The 17,060-nt window shown below is 42.2% G+C and overlaps 1 protein-coding gene across 2 annotated transcripts; it reads left to right on the top strand.

Annotated features, from left to right (window-relative positions):
- Window positions 1–2,470: 2,470 nt before the first annotated feature.
- On the top strand, window positions 2,471–16,717 carry RAB9A (RAB9A, member RAS oncogene family). Of its 2 annotated transcripts, none has more exons than XM_038757103.1 (3): window positions 2,471–2,557; window positions 14,317–14,344; window positions 15,487–16,717. In XM_038757103.1, exon 3 carries the CDS (start codon window positions 15,516–15,518, stop codon window positions 16,119–16,121), a length of 606 nt encoding a protein of 201 aa, XP_038613031.1. In that variant the 5' UTR covers window positions 2,471–2,557; window positions 14,317–14,344; window positions 15,487–15,515; the 3' UTR covers window positions 16,122–16,717. The 2 variants fall into 2 exon arrangements, with proteins under 2 accessions (XP_038613031.1, XP_038613033.1); XM_038757105.1 differs by lacking the exon at window positions 2,471–2,557 and adding an exon at window positions 10,117–10,135.
- The last annotated feature ends 343 nt before the right edge of the window (window positions 16,718–17,060 follow it).

The following is a 17,060-nucleotide window of genomic DNA, read 5'->3' as shown; positions in this document are numbered from 1 at the left end:
GCACACATCCAGGGCTCTTTCCAAGCACTTAGTACGGTGCTCTGCACACAGTGGTCATGGGTTCCAATCCCACCTCCGCCACTTGTCTGCTGTGTGACCTTGGGCAAGCCTCAGTTACCTCATCTGGAAAATGGGGATGAAGACTGTGAACCCCATGTGGGACAACATGATCATCTTGTATCTACCCCAGCACTTAGAACAGTGCCTGGCACATAGTATGCACTTAACAAATACCATAATTATTATTAAGCATTTAGTACAGTGCTGTGCAAACAGTAAGCACTCAATAAATATGATTGAATGAATGAATAAATTATTAATAGTAAGCACTCAATAAATATGAACAAATGAGCCTGTTGTTTGGTAGGGATTGTCTCTGTTACTGAAATGTAGTAATAATAATAATAATGGTATTTGTTAAGTACTTACTACGTGCCAAGCACTGTTCTACACGTTGGGGTAGATAAAAGGTGATCAAGTTGTCCCAAGAGGGGCTCGCAGTCTTAAATCCCCATTTTACGGATGACGTAACTGAAGCAGAGAACAATAATAAATAACAATGATGGCATTTGTTAGGCGCTTACTATGTGCCAAGCACTGTTCTAAGCGCTGGGGTAGATACAAGGTGATCAGGTTGTCCCACATGGGGCTCACAGTCTTAATCCCCATTTTCCAGACGAGGGAACTGAGGCCCAGAGAAGTGGACACACCCAAAGTCACGCAGCTGATAAGTGGATGAGTCGGGATTAGAACCCACACCCTCTGTGACTCCCCAGGCCGGGCTCTTGCCACTGAGCCACGCTGCTTCTCCGTGAAGCACTTCCCAAGCGCTTAGCCCAGTGCTCGGCACACAGTTGGCGCTCAATCACTACGACTGAATGAATGAATGGGGGTAATCAATCAATCGTATTTATTGAGCGCTTACTGTGTGCAGAGCACTGTACTAAGCGCTTGGGAAGTACAAGCTGGCAACATATAGAGACAGTCCCTACCCAACAGTGGGCTCGCGGCCGGCCCTCCTCGTTGTTGCCTCCTGGCTGAGTGTTTAGAGAAGCACTGTGGCTCAGTGGAAAGAGCCCGGGCTGGGGGGGTCAGAGGTCGCGGGTTCAAATCCTGCCTCCGCCACCAGTCGGCTGGGTGACTTTGGGCAAGTCACTTCACTCCTCTGGGCCTCAGTTCCCTCACCTGTCAAATGGGGATGAAGACTCTCCCCCTCGCCCCCCTCTCCATCCCCCCCATCTTACCTCCTTCCCTTCCCCACAGCACCTGTATATATGTTTGTACATATTTATTACTCTATTTATTTATTTTACTTATACATACCTATTCTATTTATTTCATTTCGTTAGCATGTTTGGTTTTGTTCTCTGTCTCCCCCTTTTAGACTGTGAGCCCACTGTTGGGTAGGGACCGTCTCTATATGTTGCCGACTTGGACTTCCCAAGCGCTTAGTACGGTGCTCTGCCCACAGTAAGCGCTCAATAAATACGATTGATGATGATGAAGGGGGGAGACAGAGAACAGAACCAAACATACCAACAAAATAAAATAAATCGAATAGATATGTATAAGTAAAATAAATAAATAAATAAATAAAATAAAAAGATATGTACAAGTAAAATAAATAAACAGGCCCAATCAATCAATCAATCAATCGTATTTATTGAGCGCTTACTGTGTGCAGAGCACTGTACTAAGCGCTTGGGAACATTTTGTACATATTTTTTAACTCTATTTATTTATTTATTTAATTTATTTGTACATATCTATTCTATTTATTTTATTTTGTTAGTATGTTTGGTCTCTGCCTCCCCCTTTTAGACTGTGAGCCCACTGTTGGGTAGGGCCTGTCTCTGTATGTTGCCAACTTGTACTTCCCAAGCGCTTAGTACAGTGCTCTGCACACAGTGAGCGCTCAATAAACACGATTGATGATGATGATCTAGAGACAGTCCCTACCCAACAGTGGGCTCACAGTCTAAAAGGGGGCACAAAACCAAACATACTAACAAAATAAAATAAATAGGATAGATATGTACAAGTAAAATAAATAAATAGAGTAATAAATATGTACAAATATATATATATATACTTCTCTGGGCCTTTTTAGACTGTGAGCCCACTGTTGGGTAGGGACTGTCTCTATGCGATGCCAATTTGTACTTCCCAAGCGCTTAGTACAGTGCTCTGCACATAGTAAGCGCTCAATAAATACGATTGATTGACTGATTGATTGGGCCTCAGTCCCCTCACCTGTCAAACGGGGATGAAGACTGTGAGCCCCCCGTGGGCCAACCCCATGACCTGGTAACCTCCCCAGCGCTTACAGAGGTGCTTGGCACAGAGTCAGCGCTTAATAAATGCTATTATTATTATTATTATCATTATTATTATTATTAGAGAGGAGGGCTTCCCCGGGTCGGCGGGTATGGCAGGAGGAGGGGCGGAGGTCACATGACGCCGGGAGTTTCCCTCATCTGGGCGGCCGCCGCCATGTTGCCTCCTCCTCCTCCTCCTTGTCCTCCTCCTTGTCCCCGCAGCCTCGGCCCAGGAGAAGGTGAGCGGGCCGGCCGGGCCCAGACCGAACCGGATCGAACCGGCCCAAACCGCCCCCGGCCTCACGCTTTATATATAGGGGCGGGAGGAAAGGTGGCCGCCGACTTTTACCTCAGGGAAGGAATTGGGCCTGCCCTGGGGTCCCCCTCTCCATCCCCCCATCTTACCTCCTTCCCTTCCCCGCAGCACCTGTATATATGCTTGTACATATTTATTAATCTGTTTATTTAATTTTACTTGCACAAATCTATTCTGTTTATTTTGTTAGTATGTTTGGTTTTGTTGTCTGTCTCCCCCTTCTAGGCTGTGAGCCCACTGTTGGGTGGGGACGGTCTCTAGATGTTCCCAAGCGCTTATAAGGTACGGTGCTCTGCACACAGTAAGCGCTCAATAAATACGATTATCAATCGTATTTATTGAGCGCTTACTGTGTGCAGAGCACCGTACTAAGCGCTTGGGAAGTACAAGTTGGCAACATCTACAGACAGTCCCTACCCAACAGTGGGCTCACAGTCTAAAAGGGGGAGACAGAGAACAAAACCAAACATACTAACAAAATAAAATGAATAGATGATGATGGCTCTTAACACCGCCCCGACCGCCCCTATATTTAGTTTGGGGGGAGGTTGGCCCATTTTGGTTTTTTTTTTTTGTGCGGGGGTAGGCCCCATTATTTATTTATTTATTTTACTTGTACATATCTATTCTATTTATTTTATTTTGTTAATACGTTTGGTTTTGTTCTCTGTCTCCCCCTTCTAGCCTGCGAGCCCACTGTTGGGTAGGGACTGTCTCTAGATGTTCCCAAGCGCTTAGTACAGTGCTCTGCACACAGTAGGCGCTCAATAAATACGATTGATGATGATGGCTCTTAACACCGACCCGACCGCCCCTATTTTTGGTTTGGGGGGAGGTTGACCCATTTTGGGTTTTTTTTTTTGGGGGAGGCCCTATTATTTATTTATTTATTTAACTTGTACATATCTATTGTATTTATTTTATTTTGTTAATACGTTTGGTTTTGTTCTCTGTCTCCCCCTTCTAGACTGCGAGCCCACTGTTGGGTAGGGGCTGTCTCTATATGTTCCCAAGCGCTTAGTACAGTGCTCTGCACACAGTAAGCGCTCAATAAATACGATTGATTGATTGATCAGCCCACTGTTGGGTAGGGACTGCCTCTATATGTTGCCGACTTGGACTTCCCAAGCGCTTAGTACAGTGCTCTGCACACAGTAAGCGCTCAATAAATACGATTGATTGATTGATCAGCCCACTGTTGGGTAGGGACTGTCTCTATATGTTGCCAAGCGCTTAGTACAGTGCTCTGCACACAGTAAGCGCTCAATAAATACGATTGATTGATCAGCCCACTGTTGGGTAGGGACTGCCTCTATATGTTGCCAAGCGCTTAGTACAGTGCTCTGCACACAGTAATTGCTCAATAAATACGATTGATTGATTGATTGATCAGCCCACTGTTGGGTAGGGACTGTCTCTATATGTTGCCAAGCGCTTAGTACAGTGCTCTGCACACAGTAAGCGCTCAATAAATACGATTGATTGATTGATCAGCCCACTGTTGGGTAGAGACTGCCTCTATATGTTGCCGACTTGGACTTCCCAAGCGCTTAGTACAGTACTCTGCACATAGCGCTCAATAAATACGATTGATTGATTGATCAGCCCACTGTTGGGTAGGGACTGCTTCTATATGTTGCCGACTTGGACTTCCCAAGCGCTTAGTACAGTGCTCTGCACACAGTAAGCGCTCAATAAATAGGATTGATTGATTGATCATGCCCTCAGGAGTGTTTGTAAGCGCTCAATAAATACGATTGATGATGATGATGATGATGATGACGGTCGAGGCGGAATTTGGGGGGGGGGGGGAGTCACCCCTCAGGTGCGGACCAAAGTCTGCCTCTGGCCTAGTGAACGATCTGGGGAAAGATGCGGGCCAACTTTTAAAAACATATCGGAGGCAGGGTTTTGGGTAGTCCACAGGCTGATTAAATCCCTCTCTCCCCAGCCCTGGAAAAAGGAATAAAAAATGGTGTGGTGACAGATCCCGTGATGGGGACAGACTCTGTTTCTTTTAAGGAGTAACTTCTCTGAGTTTCCTCCTTGGCATGTGATCGCCGGCTCGACGAATCCCGATCAGAAAAATCCCTCGGTTAAAGCGCGATTCCGGTTTTTTAACCCTCGGATTGATCGCATTGGAAGAACTGCGGCGCTTAGAACTGTACTTGGCACATAGCGAGCGCTTAACTGATACCATCATTATTAAGACCTCCCGTGATCTCTAATTCGGTCCAAAAAGAGGGCTCCCGGAGGGAGGAGGACCGAAAATACAGAAAAAGGGGTTTCTTAGCCAAGGTTGTTTATCATTATCATCGCCCGAAACTGTACTGGGCAGTTCCATTTGATGAGGTTAATCTGTATATATGTCTGTACATATTTATTACTCTATTTACTTATTTATTTATTTTACTTGTACATATCTACTGTTTTATTTTGTTAGTATGTTTGGTTTTGTTCTCTGTCTCCCCCTTTTAGACTGTGAGCCCAGTGTTGGGTAGGGACTGTCTCTATATGTTGCCAATTTGTACTTCCCAAGCGCTTAGTACAGTGCTCTGCACATAGCGCTCAGTACGATTTATGATGATATTTATTACTCCATTTATTTATTTATTTTACTTGTACATATCTACTCTGTTTTATTTTGTTAGTATGTTTGGTTTTGTTCTCTGTCTCCCCCTTTTAGACTGTGAGCCCAATGTTGGGTAGGGACTGTATATGTTGCCAATTTGTACTTCCCAAGCGCTTAGTACAGTGCTCTGCACATAGTAAGCGCTCAATAAATACGATTGATGATGATGATGGGGCACAATTCCTGCTTGTGCCAACTCGATGCCTTTTGTATTTTCTTAATGGCCTTTATGGAAATCAGAACCTTGCCTCTCATTCTTCCCAAATTTCCAAGTCCAAGAACATCGGCCCTACTGTGCTTTGTATTTATTTTTTTCTGGGTACACACGTTCCAGTCCAAGAAGTCCTCTGTTGCCCTTCCCTCCGTTACAAAATGTAAACATTTGATGGCTTGTTCACCTTAAAAGCCTTATGATTTGGGAACACAGCAGTGGGATTTGAGTGTTTTGGCTTTTTTAAAGTAACTTCTTGCGTTTCACTGTACTTCAGGGAAAAAATGGTCTGGATGAGAATAGTTCCTTTTCCTATCTGCCTGCTTACTAAGGAAGTAACTAAAGTAAAATATGCCTTATCTCTCCTTTTCTTTCTTTGCTTTAAGCCCTTCTGCACACTCTGCTTCCACTCCCAAAATTATTGGTTTAGCAGCCTTTGACAGGGTGCAATCAGTGGTGTTTACTGTGTGCAGAGGAGTGCACTAAGCGCTTTGTAGAGTACATTCCCTGCTCATAAGGAGTTTACAGCCTAGAAGAGCAGAAGGGTAGAATTTAGTAACATGCTAGCATTTGCAGTGAAACTTTTGCGGTGGTGTGGGCAGTTGATAGGTAGGCCGAAGCTGCCGAGAAGGAAAGACACTCCAGCAAGATGCGAAGCCGTAAGAACAAATTTAGCCACCTGGGATGGAGAGGAAAAAATGGTCTAAGGGATGTGGAAGGGGTGGAATGTGGCAATCGAGGAGAGAGTGAAACAAGTTAAACATAACTAGCAGATTGTGAGAGGGAAATATCTATTAAGATTTGAGGAAGTTGGTGACTTTAGAGAAAAGCAGCTTTGCGAAGCAGCGTGGCCTAATGGATAGAAGCACAGGTTTGGGAGTCAGAAGACCTGGGTTCCAATCCCTGCTCTGCCATTTGTCTGCTGTGTGACCTTATGCAAGTCAGTTAACTGCTCTGTGCCTCAGTTACCTCATCTGTACAATGGGGACTAAGACTGTGAAGCCCATTTGGGATAGGGACTCTGTCCAACCTGATTAGTTTGTATCTGCCCCACTGCTTAGTACAGTGCCTGACATTTAGTTAGCATTTAACAAATACCCTAAAAAAATTGTGTTGTTACAGAGTTCACCTTAAGGCATCCATAGTAAAGTCAGCAATAACCCTAAAATCCCTCTCATTTCTCATTCCTCTCCCCCGCAACCCCCTCTCCATGCCCCCGCCTTACCTCCTTCCCTTCCCCACAGCACCTGTATATATGTATATGTTTGTACATATTTATTACTCTTTATTTTACTTGTACATATCTATTCATTTTACTTGTACATATCTATTCTATTTATTTTATTTTGTTAATATGTTTTGTTCTCTGTCTCCCCCCTTCTAGACTATGAGCCCACTGTTGGGTAGGGACTGTCTCTAGATGTTGCCAACTTGTACTTCCCAAGCGCTTAGTACAGTGCTCTGCACACAGTAAGTGCTCAATAAATACGATTGATTGATTGATTCTCCCTGTAGAATCTTGATTATATAAAATATTTTGTGGGGGTTAGGGTGTCTTTTTGAAATGTTGATGAACAGCTCTCTTGCAAGTAAACTTCTACAGTTTCTGGGTCCAGTAGTGAATTAGTTTATGGGGCTGTTGGGGTAACAGGAAGATATAAAATTAGCCAGGGGTGGGATGCCTCAAGAGGAGGGAATTTGCTTATCTGGTACTTGTAGAACACTTTTAAAAAATTTAATCAACCCTAACTCACCACACCATGTAACATATCTAGCCACCCATAGTCTGTGGAAGGGAAGAGATTGAGTATCTCTAATTAAGGCACTGAATGTTCCTTACAAATCCGTAATTTAGATTTAATGATAGTGGTAAGGATCGGTTTACTCAAGTGAGGGCTGCCTACTGATCATGGACTCATTTGTTGCAGTTTTGGTTTTAAATGGTCTTGCCCTGTGTGAACAAGTAGGATAGGTTCCCTTTTTCTCGATTTTTATTTTTAAACTGCAGATAAATTTAGTGTAATTACTTTGCAGAGGCAGTGGTGGGAAGCTAGGATGTGCAGACAGAGGTGGCATTAAGGACCTCATGGAGGTGGCAGGTATTGGGTAGGGTTGGGAATTAGAGGTGGGAGGTGGAGGTGGCAGTGGAAGCATGTTTGGTAGTGGCCACACTTGTGGCATTACCTTACCAGGATTTCCACCTGAGCAGTAATGTATCGTTAAAGTTAGAAGGGAATTTTGGGCGGTACCTGAGGTTGAGATAGATAGTATATAAAAGAAGACATCCCAGAGAGTCCAAATGGGCCTGTTGTTGGCAGTCTCAGACATGGGGCAATTTGTTTCCGGTTTGTTTACATGTTTGGCATTGGTTAGGGTATTGCAGGGAGTTGGTGCTTAGCTGTGACACCATTAAAAAAACCCACAAAAACACACGTGACCTACTGAAACATGGCTTGATTACAAAGTCAGAGTTCAATTGGACTGCTTAGTATATACTTGGAATCAACTATTATGGGTGAATTGCAAAGGTAAAAAAATTAACACTTTTTTTCTTTAAATTCCAAAGGACAAAAAATAGTGATGTCAATTTAATCAGGTTTCTTTGGTTACAATATTCATTAAAGAGATTCTTTTATGGGGGGGATAGGGAAGGGCCATTAACTTCCTGAAGGACAGGCTTGTTTGTTTTAATAAAACAGATTTTTCTGTTTTGCTAGTTAATAGGTTGCTTTTGAAGTCTGAACGCTTAAGGGTTGGGAGTGTGTGTGAGGAGTTCATGATGAAATTCTAAATAAAAATTTCCAAGATTTTCAGAATGCCATCTAGAAGATAATAGGGCTCTGCAGAAAATAATGTGGGTTAACCTGGGGTGCTTGAGAAATCAGTTTGGGCAGCAGGGAGGTGGCTTTGTGTCCAAATGGCAGTAAGTGGCTGGTGGCTTTCTTCCAGCTGCTGCCACTGCCTCCTCTCCAGGAAGAAGCACGGTGTGGGTAGGGGACTGTGACTCAGAGCTGTGGCATGCCTCCTGGGGACATTCGTGGGCAGGGTGGATCCCAGAAAACAAGCTGGATAAATGCATAGGTGTTTATTGTCAGAGTTATTAGGCTGCCCTCCTCAACCTCCTCTTCTTCCCCGACTGTGAACTCCTTTGAGTGGGGACTGCTTCTAGAGGCAGGCTCCTGTGGGCAAGGAACATCCCTACCAATTCTGTCATATTGTACTCACTCAGTCTCTCAAGTGCATACTATAGTGCTCTGCGCACAGTAAACACTCAAAGAATACTATTGACTGATCACTGTAAACCAAACACCCAATGCATTTTTTTTTTTATAAAATTTGCTCCTTCATTTTTTCCACCTTAAGTCAACTGGGGTGTCTGATCACCATCCCCAGTTGTACAGTGAAAGTGATGAAAGAAACTAACATGTTAACTAGACTCTGACCCTGGACAGGACTACATTTTTAACCCTTCTTCAGAAGATAGTTATTTGGAAGGAAATAACTACCCATCGTTTTCTTAAAAATCTCTAGGGAAGGAAAGTCCATACCCTCCTTTGATACTCAGTTACTGCTGTGGCAAGCCTTGTAGTCATTCGTTTCAGAAGGTCTTCCCTGTACTAAATTCCTCCTAGTATGGATTTTGTTCTCTTCCTTTTATCCTGGCCACAGTAGATGCAGAAAAACCACCGCCATTCATTCAATCTCAGGAACCTCTGCTCAAAACTAAATGTCAGCCTTTTCACCTGGATTTTTTTCCCTGTCTTTTTTTGTTTTGTTTTGGGGGCCGTTTTTGTGATTCTTCATATTTTTATTTCATTATAGTGCTCAAAACTGTGGTAACGAGGCTTGAGCTGTTTATAAAAACCATGATCGAATGTGTACTTTCCAAGCACTTAGTACAGTGCTCTGCACACAGTTAGTGCTCGGTAAATACGATTGAATGAATATGTTAGATGAAAATGGCAGACAAGACTAAACTTGAATCAGCAATTCTGCCAAATCTCCAAAATCCCAAGATGCAAGGGTATATCAGAATTCCAAGAGGCAAGAATTGCTCATTCTAAAAAAGTATTCATTATATCTGGAGATACCCACATGCTGATGGGGTGGGGGGCGAGGGAGACTCAATTTCTTCTTTTTTCTTTTCTTTTTAAAGATTTGCCATTTATACAATACTCTGAATTCTATCATTTTGTTTTACAGATGAGGCAGCTGAGGAACAGAGACCTTAAGAGACAGAGAGCAGAACTGAGCCTAGAAAGATTCCAAACCTATGCACTTTACACAAGGCACACTAATTTTCAGACTCCTGCCTTTTTTCTGAATTTGTATTACTCTGTCCATGTCACTTAAACTTCATAGTTTGTGCTTGCCCACTTACCCAATTTATCCTTTTTTAAAAATCCTTTCAGCTTTGTATCTTCCCAATTTGATGAATACACTCATTCATCACCTAAACACTAGTAAAATGTTTAGTACCAATTAAAAAAACTTCCTACCTCTGCCCTAGTTGGGCCTCCCAGTTTTCCAAATAGTGTACTTTCCTTCCAAATCTACTCAGTTCCCCATTAATGCCTTTCGGATTAACCCAACCTGGCTGCAGTGTCTCATGTTAACTTGGCAATGCTTCGAGCATTTATGTACATTTCTCCTCAGCTGTAAGTGACTAAATTCTCAATTTTCAACTCTCTGTTTGGGATCATCCGCAGTAGATTTTTAAACGCTGACACGGATTTTCACCCCCCTTGGTGTTCAACCTTTTGCAAGCTGCAACAGTTAGCTATTTCTAGGCCATTTCCTCTTTTCTCTCATCTTTTGTTATCTATTCTTTTACTGTTTGTCACTTCTATTAGCATGAAAAATATAAAGTTGGCTAGGCTTATGTTTATCGCTTTGGGTGTTTGTGGATTTCGTTGTCTGTGTGTTCTGCTTCTGCCTCGTGTTTATTGTGAGTTTAAAGGTCTCTAGTTTGTAATCCTTCATGACTAGAATAAGGCTCTCACGAATAAGGGCTGCCTTGTAAATGGGGCTTCTTTTAATCAGCCTTTGGTGGGGGGGGTCTCAGAATTTTGTCTGACACCTCTTAGTTTGGGGTTTTCGGTCACGTCTGTTTTGCAAAATACTCCCTTGAATACTTCAGCATGCTTTTATGTAGCATTAGTGTTTAGATTCAACTTCACTTGTATTTGAGTAGGAGAAATAATGATATTATGGTATTTGTTAAGCATTTACCATGTGCCAAACACTCTTTTAAGTGCTGGGGTAAATACAAGTTAATCAGGTTGGACAAAGTCCCTGCCCTACCTAGGGCTCATGGTCTAAGTAGGAGGAAGAACAGGCATTGAATTTTCATTTTATAGATGAGGAAACTGAGGCACAGAGCAGGGACTAGATAGAACCCAGGTCCTCTGGCTTTCAGGCCCATGCTCTTTCCATTAGGCAAAACTGCTCCTGATGGGGAAAAAAGTGTCCTACCTCCTATTTTTTTGGCTCCTATGGAACTACAGTGTTATAAATGTATGCATGTATCTATTACGACCACTAAAATATTTAGGAACTAAAATGATGGGGATTCAAGATTTTCACAGGCATTGTGCCTCTTCATTGCAGAGGCATGCTGATGGGATTTGACAGGTTGGCTGGACTACCATCTCTTGGCAGATTTCATTCTCCTTTTCCTTGAGCAGCCACTTCCCCTCTTGCCAATCCCTTTTATTGAAAGACACTTTGAAGAATGAAAGCGGGACACACAGGAACCAGAGATTACCGGAACAGGGAAAGGCAAAAGAGGAACTTTTGAGTGCCAAATAAAAGAATGAAAGGGGAAGTGAGAAGCAATGGGAGGAGACTAGAGGGAAAGGAGTAACAGAGACAGAAAGAGGGGTAAATAAGGCAGGTAAATGGGGAATACAAGAGGTAAAGGGAAATAAGGGACATAAGGGTAGAGGAGGAGAGTGACACAGCAACACTGGAACAGTGGTGAGTACACAATTACAGGAAGAAGCCAAGAGAAGAGGTCCCTAACAGACTAGGTATATACACTAATCTAGAATTTTATTAGTGCACCGTTTTAAGATTAGTTTTTCTGGACTTTTTTTTCCCCTCTCTCTGAAAAAAGCTCTGGATCGGGAGTTGGGAAACTTGTTTGTTTTGGGGTTTTACTGCTGATTGATGTACCAAGGTAATTCATTTCTTTTGGGTCTGCCTCCTCGATCTGTAAAGTAGAAAGAGTAATAATGGATGTCGAACTCGTGTAAAAAAGACGCTAAGTCCTTGGAAGAGAGTATCAGGTGCAGAATTTAAATTGGAAATGTTAGTCCCAGTTTAAGTTTTAGAAAGTGCCATGCTGAGAGAGGGGTCACGGAAGGCTGCTTCAGACTGGTGGGGCCTGTAGGGACAATTTCAAAAATACACACATCTGGGCAGCTATTCAGCTTGCTGGGCAATTGAGGATTTTACTGCAATTCCTCTTGGCCAGCGGTTCTGATCTTGCAAGCCACACTAATTTCCCTTGCAATCAGTGCTGTTTTAAAAATGATGTCTAGGCAGCAGACGTTGCATGGATAAAGAGCTTCGTGAGCACCAATTTTGCTGCCTTAGGGAAAACAATTTGGATACAAAAAACAGCCTTAAATCAGGTGAGGAAAAGAAGTGAAATACTAGGGAAGGAGAGAAGCAGTTTAAAATCAAGGTGGGAAATAGTACCGAAGTTGTGAAGAGAAAATTGAGTTGTGGAAAGGAAAAAAAGTAGAGTGGGGAAAGAGAATGCTACATATGGAAAAGCAGAAAATACTGGTTCTGATATTTGTGGTTCTCAGGGTAACCTAAAGTAGTCACAAATCTATTGGCTTGAAAGGGAAATGACTGTGCTTTGAAGTTTGGATTTGGCTCTACCTTGGGATTTTTATTTTAAGGCTTTATTTAAAGTATAATTTGGCTTTCAGGAGTGAAAAAGATTTGAGGATAGAGAACCTTGTGGAAAAGAATCGACTAGTGTTAGTGGTTTGCACAGAGCCACCTGCACACTCGTGTTTTGCCGAGGCTGAGGGTGTGAACATCAAGTAGGCGGGCAGGGGTCCAGCTCATTGCGAGATGCACATAAAAAATTTTTAAATTTACCAAGATGCTATCCTTGCCCACAAGGAGCTTAGATTTTAGAGAGGGAGACACACACGGAGTCTTTCACCTGCTGCTTGTTTCACACACTCACTCCCTGTTCATTGCACTATTTGTGGTGGGGAGGGAGAAATGGGAATGATATTAGTTCTTCGGAACAATTCAGATCACTTTGCTAAGTACTAGAGGTGGGAAAGGTAAGGCTTGGAAAGTGAGGACCGTATTGTTAATATTTTGGCAGTGTTGTGCCTCAGCTGGCCAGGAGCCTGAGGGAGGTGGACAAGCATATATGCACACAGTAGGTGCCTGATAAATACCAATGATTGATTGGGGTCACTGCTGTCTTGTTCCATGTCCTTCATAGGACCCTCCGGAGCCAAGACCCAGGATGACAGGGGAGTGTAGCACAAGAAGCAGCAGCCCAACCAATGCTTAAAGGCCACACCCTTGCAAGATTGGCATGCCTAGCGTAGGAGTTTGGTGGGTCCCCTTTTTTTGCACGTGATTAGACCGGGGCTGCCGAGGGCCTGCTATACACAGTATGAAACCATAGAATGACACACTGCCTTACAAGTCTGGAAGAGTGGGGCTTTGAAGAGTTCCTAGACCAGGAAGCCACCATTGTGGGATTTTTCAGCCCTGATTGGATCTTGGCAGAGGTCTGGATTGGGCCCTTGTTTACAGTAAGATATCCCTATGTGTTATGTTTTGAAAGGGCTTCTTAGTCATTTTCCTGGCCAGAAGATAAAACAGCTGCGTCCCCCTCCTGCTGACTTCTCTCAGATATTGGGAAGCACTTGAGCGTCTTTCCATTTTCCTGTAAATTACATCCCGATCTGCCATGTGGAAGCATGGCAGCTGTCATGTCCAGTGGCTGCCTAAAGTATAATAGAGCACTGCCCTGTACAGCCACACTTCTGATTCATTTCTGTCCATGACTGTGTAGGTGTGTCTCAGCTCACAGCATGCAGCTCTGCCTCTATCCGTCTTTAATAACTTCATGAAACAGGGAGAGTCAGGTGTGCCAGGGTTTTTTTTTCATTTTGTGGTTTTTTTTTTTTGGTGGACTACTCCTGAGAACTTGGGCAAGACATCAGCTGTATTTTCAGATCAAATATGACTCCTGTGATTTATATAAATCATAAATTCCTATGATTTATATAACTCCTTTATTCTTAAGGAAAAATAATTGAGTCTTTGGATTACCCCTCATGTAATTTCGGCATTACTTCATTTAAGAGGTGGGAAAAATTCTCTTTAGGAAAAGGATGAAAATGCCATTCCAGTTAAAATTCCATTCTTCAAGATCATTTGAGAGAAACCTTATGGAAAAAAATAACCTAGGACTAGAACTGTCTGGTAGCTCACCCAGATGTTTTCCAAGCCACTGGACGATTAATCAATCAGTGGTATTTATTGAACACAGAGCACTGAACTCGGAAGCATCAACAAAAGTCATACTTTCTTTTAAGCCAGCATGCCTCCAGCTGGTGTTGGGGAAGCTGGCCTGGGGGGTCCGGTGGACACAGAATATCAGGGAAAGGGTTTAAGGGGCAGATTTGTAGCCGCACGGGTAGGAAGGCATGTGAACGATCGCGGATAGCTGATTGAGATGTCAGGGATTCACTTACTATATAATAAATGTGGCCATTGTATATTTTGCCATATTACATTCCTGAACATTGACTAAAAAATAACATTTTGTCTGTTTTCCCCTCTGCAGATGGTCGTGCTTACCCTGAACAATTGAGGTAATATTTCTGGGTTGTATTTTTTTCTTTAGATTTCCTGTTGATGTCATTTATGAAAATGTTTTAGTGTTCAGATTGAGAGGCAGAGAGAAACACTGCCCAAAGCTTTTTTTATGTAAGAAAAAGATATAACACTGCACTTGTTCTAAGAAAAGATAAACATAAATGTGATTGTAGAACACCAAAACTTTGGGCTTCATCATTACTGAAGCTTAACAAATACCAACTTTATTATGTCTGGTTCAGTTTGCATTGAGAGCCAGTTAGCATGACTACAAAGTTGGAGTTGAAGTCATGTCTATTTCCTTGGGGACTTGCCTGGAGAATTAAATAACTCACTACACAGATTTTAGTATATTTAAACAATTAAGAAATCTGATAATAGAATGTGAGTTCTTTCCCAGTTTTACTAGATGGGAAATCAGTACACGTTTTTGTGAAAAGTTACAAAGGAGTCTTAAATTTTATGCTGCAAGTCTAATGCTTTTGTTGCTTAATTCATGTAATATTTCTATTTATTTTGCTGATTATTACCTATTAACATACATTAATTTGGGAATAGAACATCCTTTGGGGTTGAGAGCCATAAATTATTCATAGGTGGAAAATAGATCCTAGGAGGAAAGGCTGGAAGAAATTGGGGTTGTTTTAACTCGAAGAGAAGGCTTAGGGGACATGTAACCTAAGTTACAGGAAGGAATTTAATGAGGAGGATACTGATGAAGTATGCCTAAATGAAAAATGATGGTAATTGAACATAGTGAAGAGAATTATTTATCAGAGAGATAACACACTGGAATAGGTTACCAAGGGAGGTTTGCAGTCTCTATCCATGGTAATTTTTAAGGTAAGAATAGACACTTGTCTGGCTTGGATGTTTCGTTATCCTGCCTAGAGGCAGGGAACTTTTTTCGGATTCATCCCAGTCCCATGTCTTTTGGGGATGATTTTATAGAGCATGACTCCTAGTCTTCAGAAGCAGGAGGTCAGAATTTATTAATAGTGGCTAAGAAGTAACAATACTTACTATAAAGTCGGGCTACCTATCTTCATCTTAGTTCTGAATATAGAGGTATAAAAACAGTTAAGGTGCTCATTTACGAAAAGACTGGAACCTGACTTTCCTTTTCTTTTTCAAACAGGAGCCTTAAAAGTCAAGCAACAACCAACAATGGCTGGAAAATCATCACTCTTTAAAGTGATTCTCCTAGGCGATGGTGGAGTTGGGAAGAGTTCCCTTATGAATAGATATGTCACTAACAAATTTGATACCCAGCTGTTCCACACGATAGGTGTGGAATTTTTAAATAAAGACTTGGAAGTGGATGGACATTTCGTAACCATGCAGATATGGGACACGGCAGGTCAGGAAAGATTCAGGAGCCTGCGGACACCCTTTTATAGAGGATCTGACTGTTGCCTCCTTACTTTCAGTGTGGATGACGCTCAGAGCTTCCAAAACCTGGGCAACTGGAAGAAAGAATTCATTTACTACGCTGATGTCAAAGAGCCTGACAGCTTTCCCTTTGTAATTTTGGGTAACAAGATCGACATCAGTGAAAGGCAAGTGTCTACAGAAGAAGCCCAGGCCTGGTGCAGGGACAATGGCAATTATCCTTACTTTGAAACCAGCGCCAAGGATGCCACTAACGTGGCGGCAGCCTTTGAAGAAGCCGTTCGAAGAGTGCTCGCTACTGAAGATCGGTCAGATCACTTCATTCAAACAGATACAGTCAATCTTCACCGAAAGCCCAAGCCTAGTTCGTCCTGTTGTTGACCGTCCAGAATTTTGTCAAAAGGACGCTAACCGACTCATCTAAAAATTGAGAAGGGAGGCAGGAGGATATACTTTGCATGAAGGAGGCACAGCAAATCCCGTTCTAATAATAGTAAAACTAATATATTGCTGCTTCCTTTAGGGAAAGGAAAGCATCCGTTCATTGAGTATGAGTAACCTAAGGTGGCATTTTACACTTACAAAAGTGTCTAACAGTGCATCTTTAATTTAAATGAGTAACTTGCAGAGATAATGAATCACAAATAAAATACTTTAGTTGTAATTAAAAGGAAAACTTGAATGTTCTAGAAGCACTATGGGTTGTCTTTTTCTTGGAATTTAAATGGAGAACAAATTTTTATATGTATATATTTTTATGAAAATAGAATTCCATCCCACTGAACGTCCACTTCATTAAGCAATAGTGATAGGAATTGAAAATTGAAGTCTAACAGACCCTTATATTTAGTGGTGCTTCACGATACAGAACGTGGTTTTACTGTTCCTACTGCTTGCTCTTCTATATGCCGCTGCATTTGGGGTAATTTAGGTTGAAAAACAGTCTAGATTTGAATAAAGTCTTTAGATTTGCTTCATTTTGGAAAGGGCTAATGGGCTTTTTTAGGCTAACGAGGTACAATGTTTAGTCTTAAATTTGGAGAAGTTTTTAATGCACATCCACCACAGCTATACTTTTAGTTGCCTGCATGAATTCTTCTAGAAAACTTCATTTCTGGAGAAGTCTCTCGAAGGGGCAGACAGTCTCCATTCTTCACGAAGGAGTTTACCAAACCTGGGAATAGAGTAACCGTTCTTCTACAAATTTTTACTTAAATTTCACTTGCCTTCTCTAGTTTCACTTGCACAGCCTACCATCTGGCAGTCACACTACTAACAGCCTTCAGGAGGATCAAATGGAATGATCTGTTGTTATGCTTG

Source organism: Tachyglossus aculeatus, chromosome 15, assembly GCF_015852505.1.
Source record: "Tachyglossus aculeatus isolate mTacAcu1 chromosome 15, mTacAcu1.pri, whole genome shotgun sequence".
NCBI classification, from domain to species: Eukaryota; Metazoa; Chordata; class Mammalia; order Monotremata; family Tachyglossidae; genus Tachyglossus; species Tachyglossus aculeatus.
This window is presented reverse-complemented; position numbering and strand designations above follow the sequence as displayed.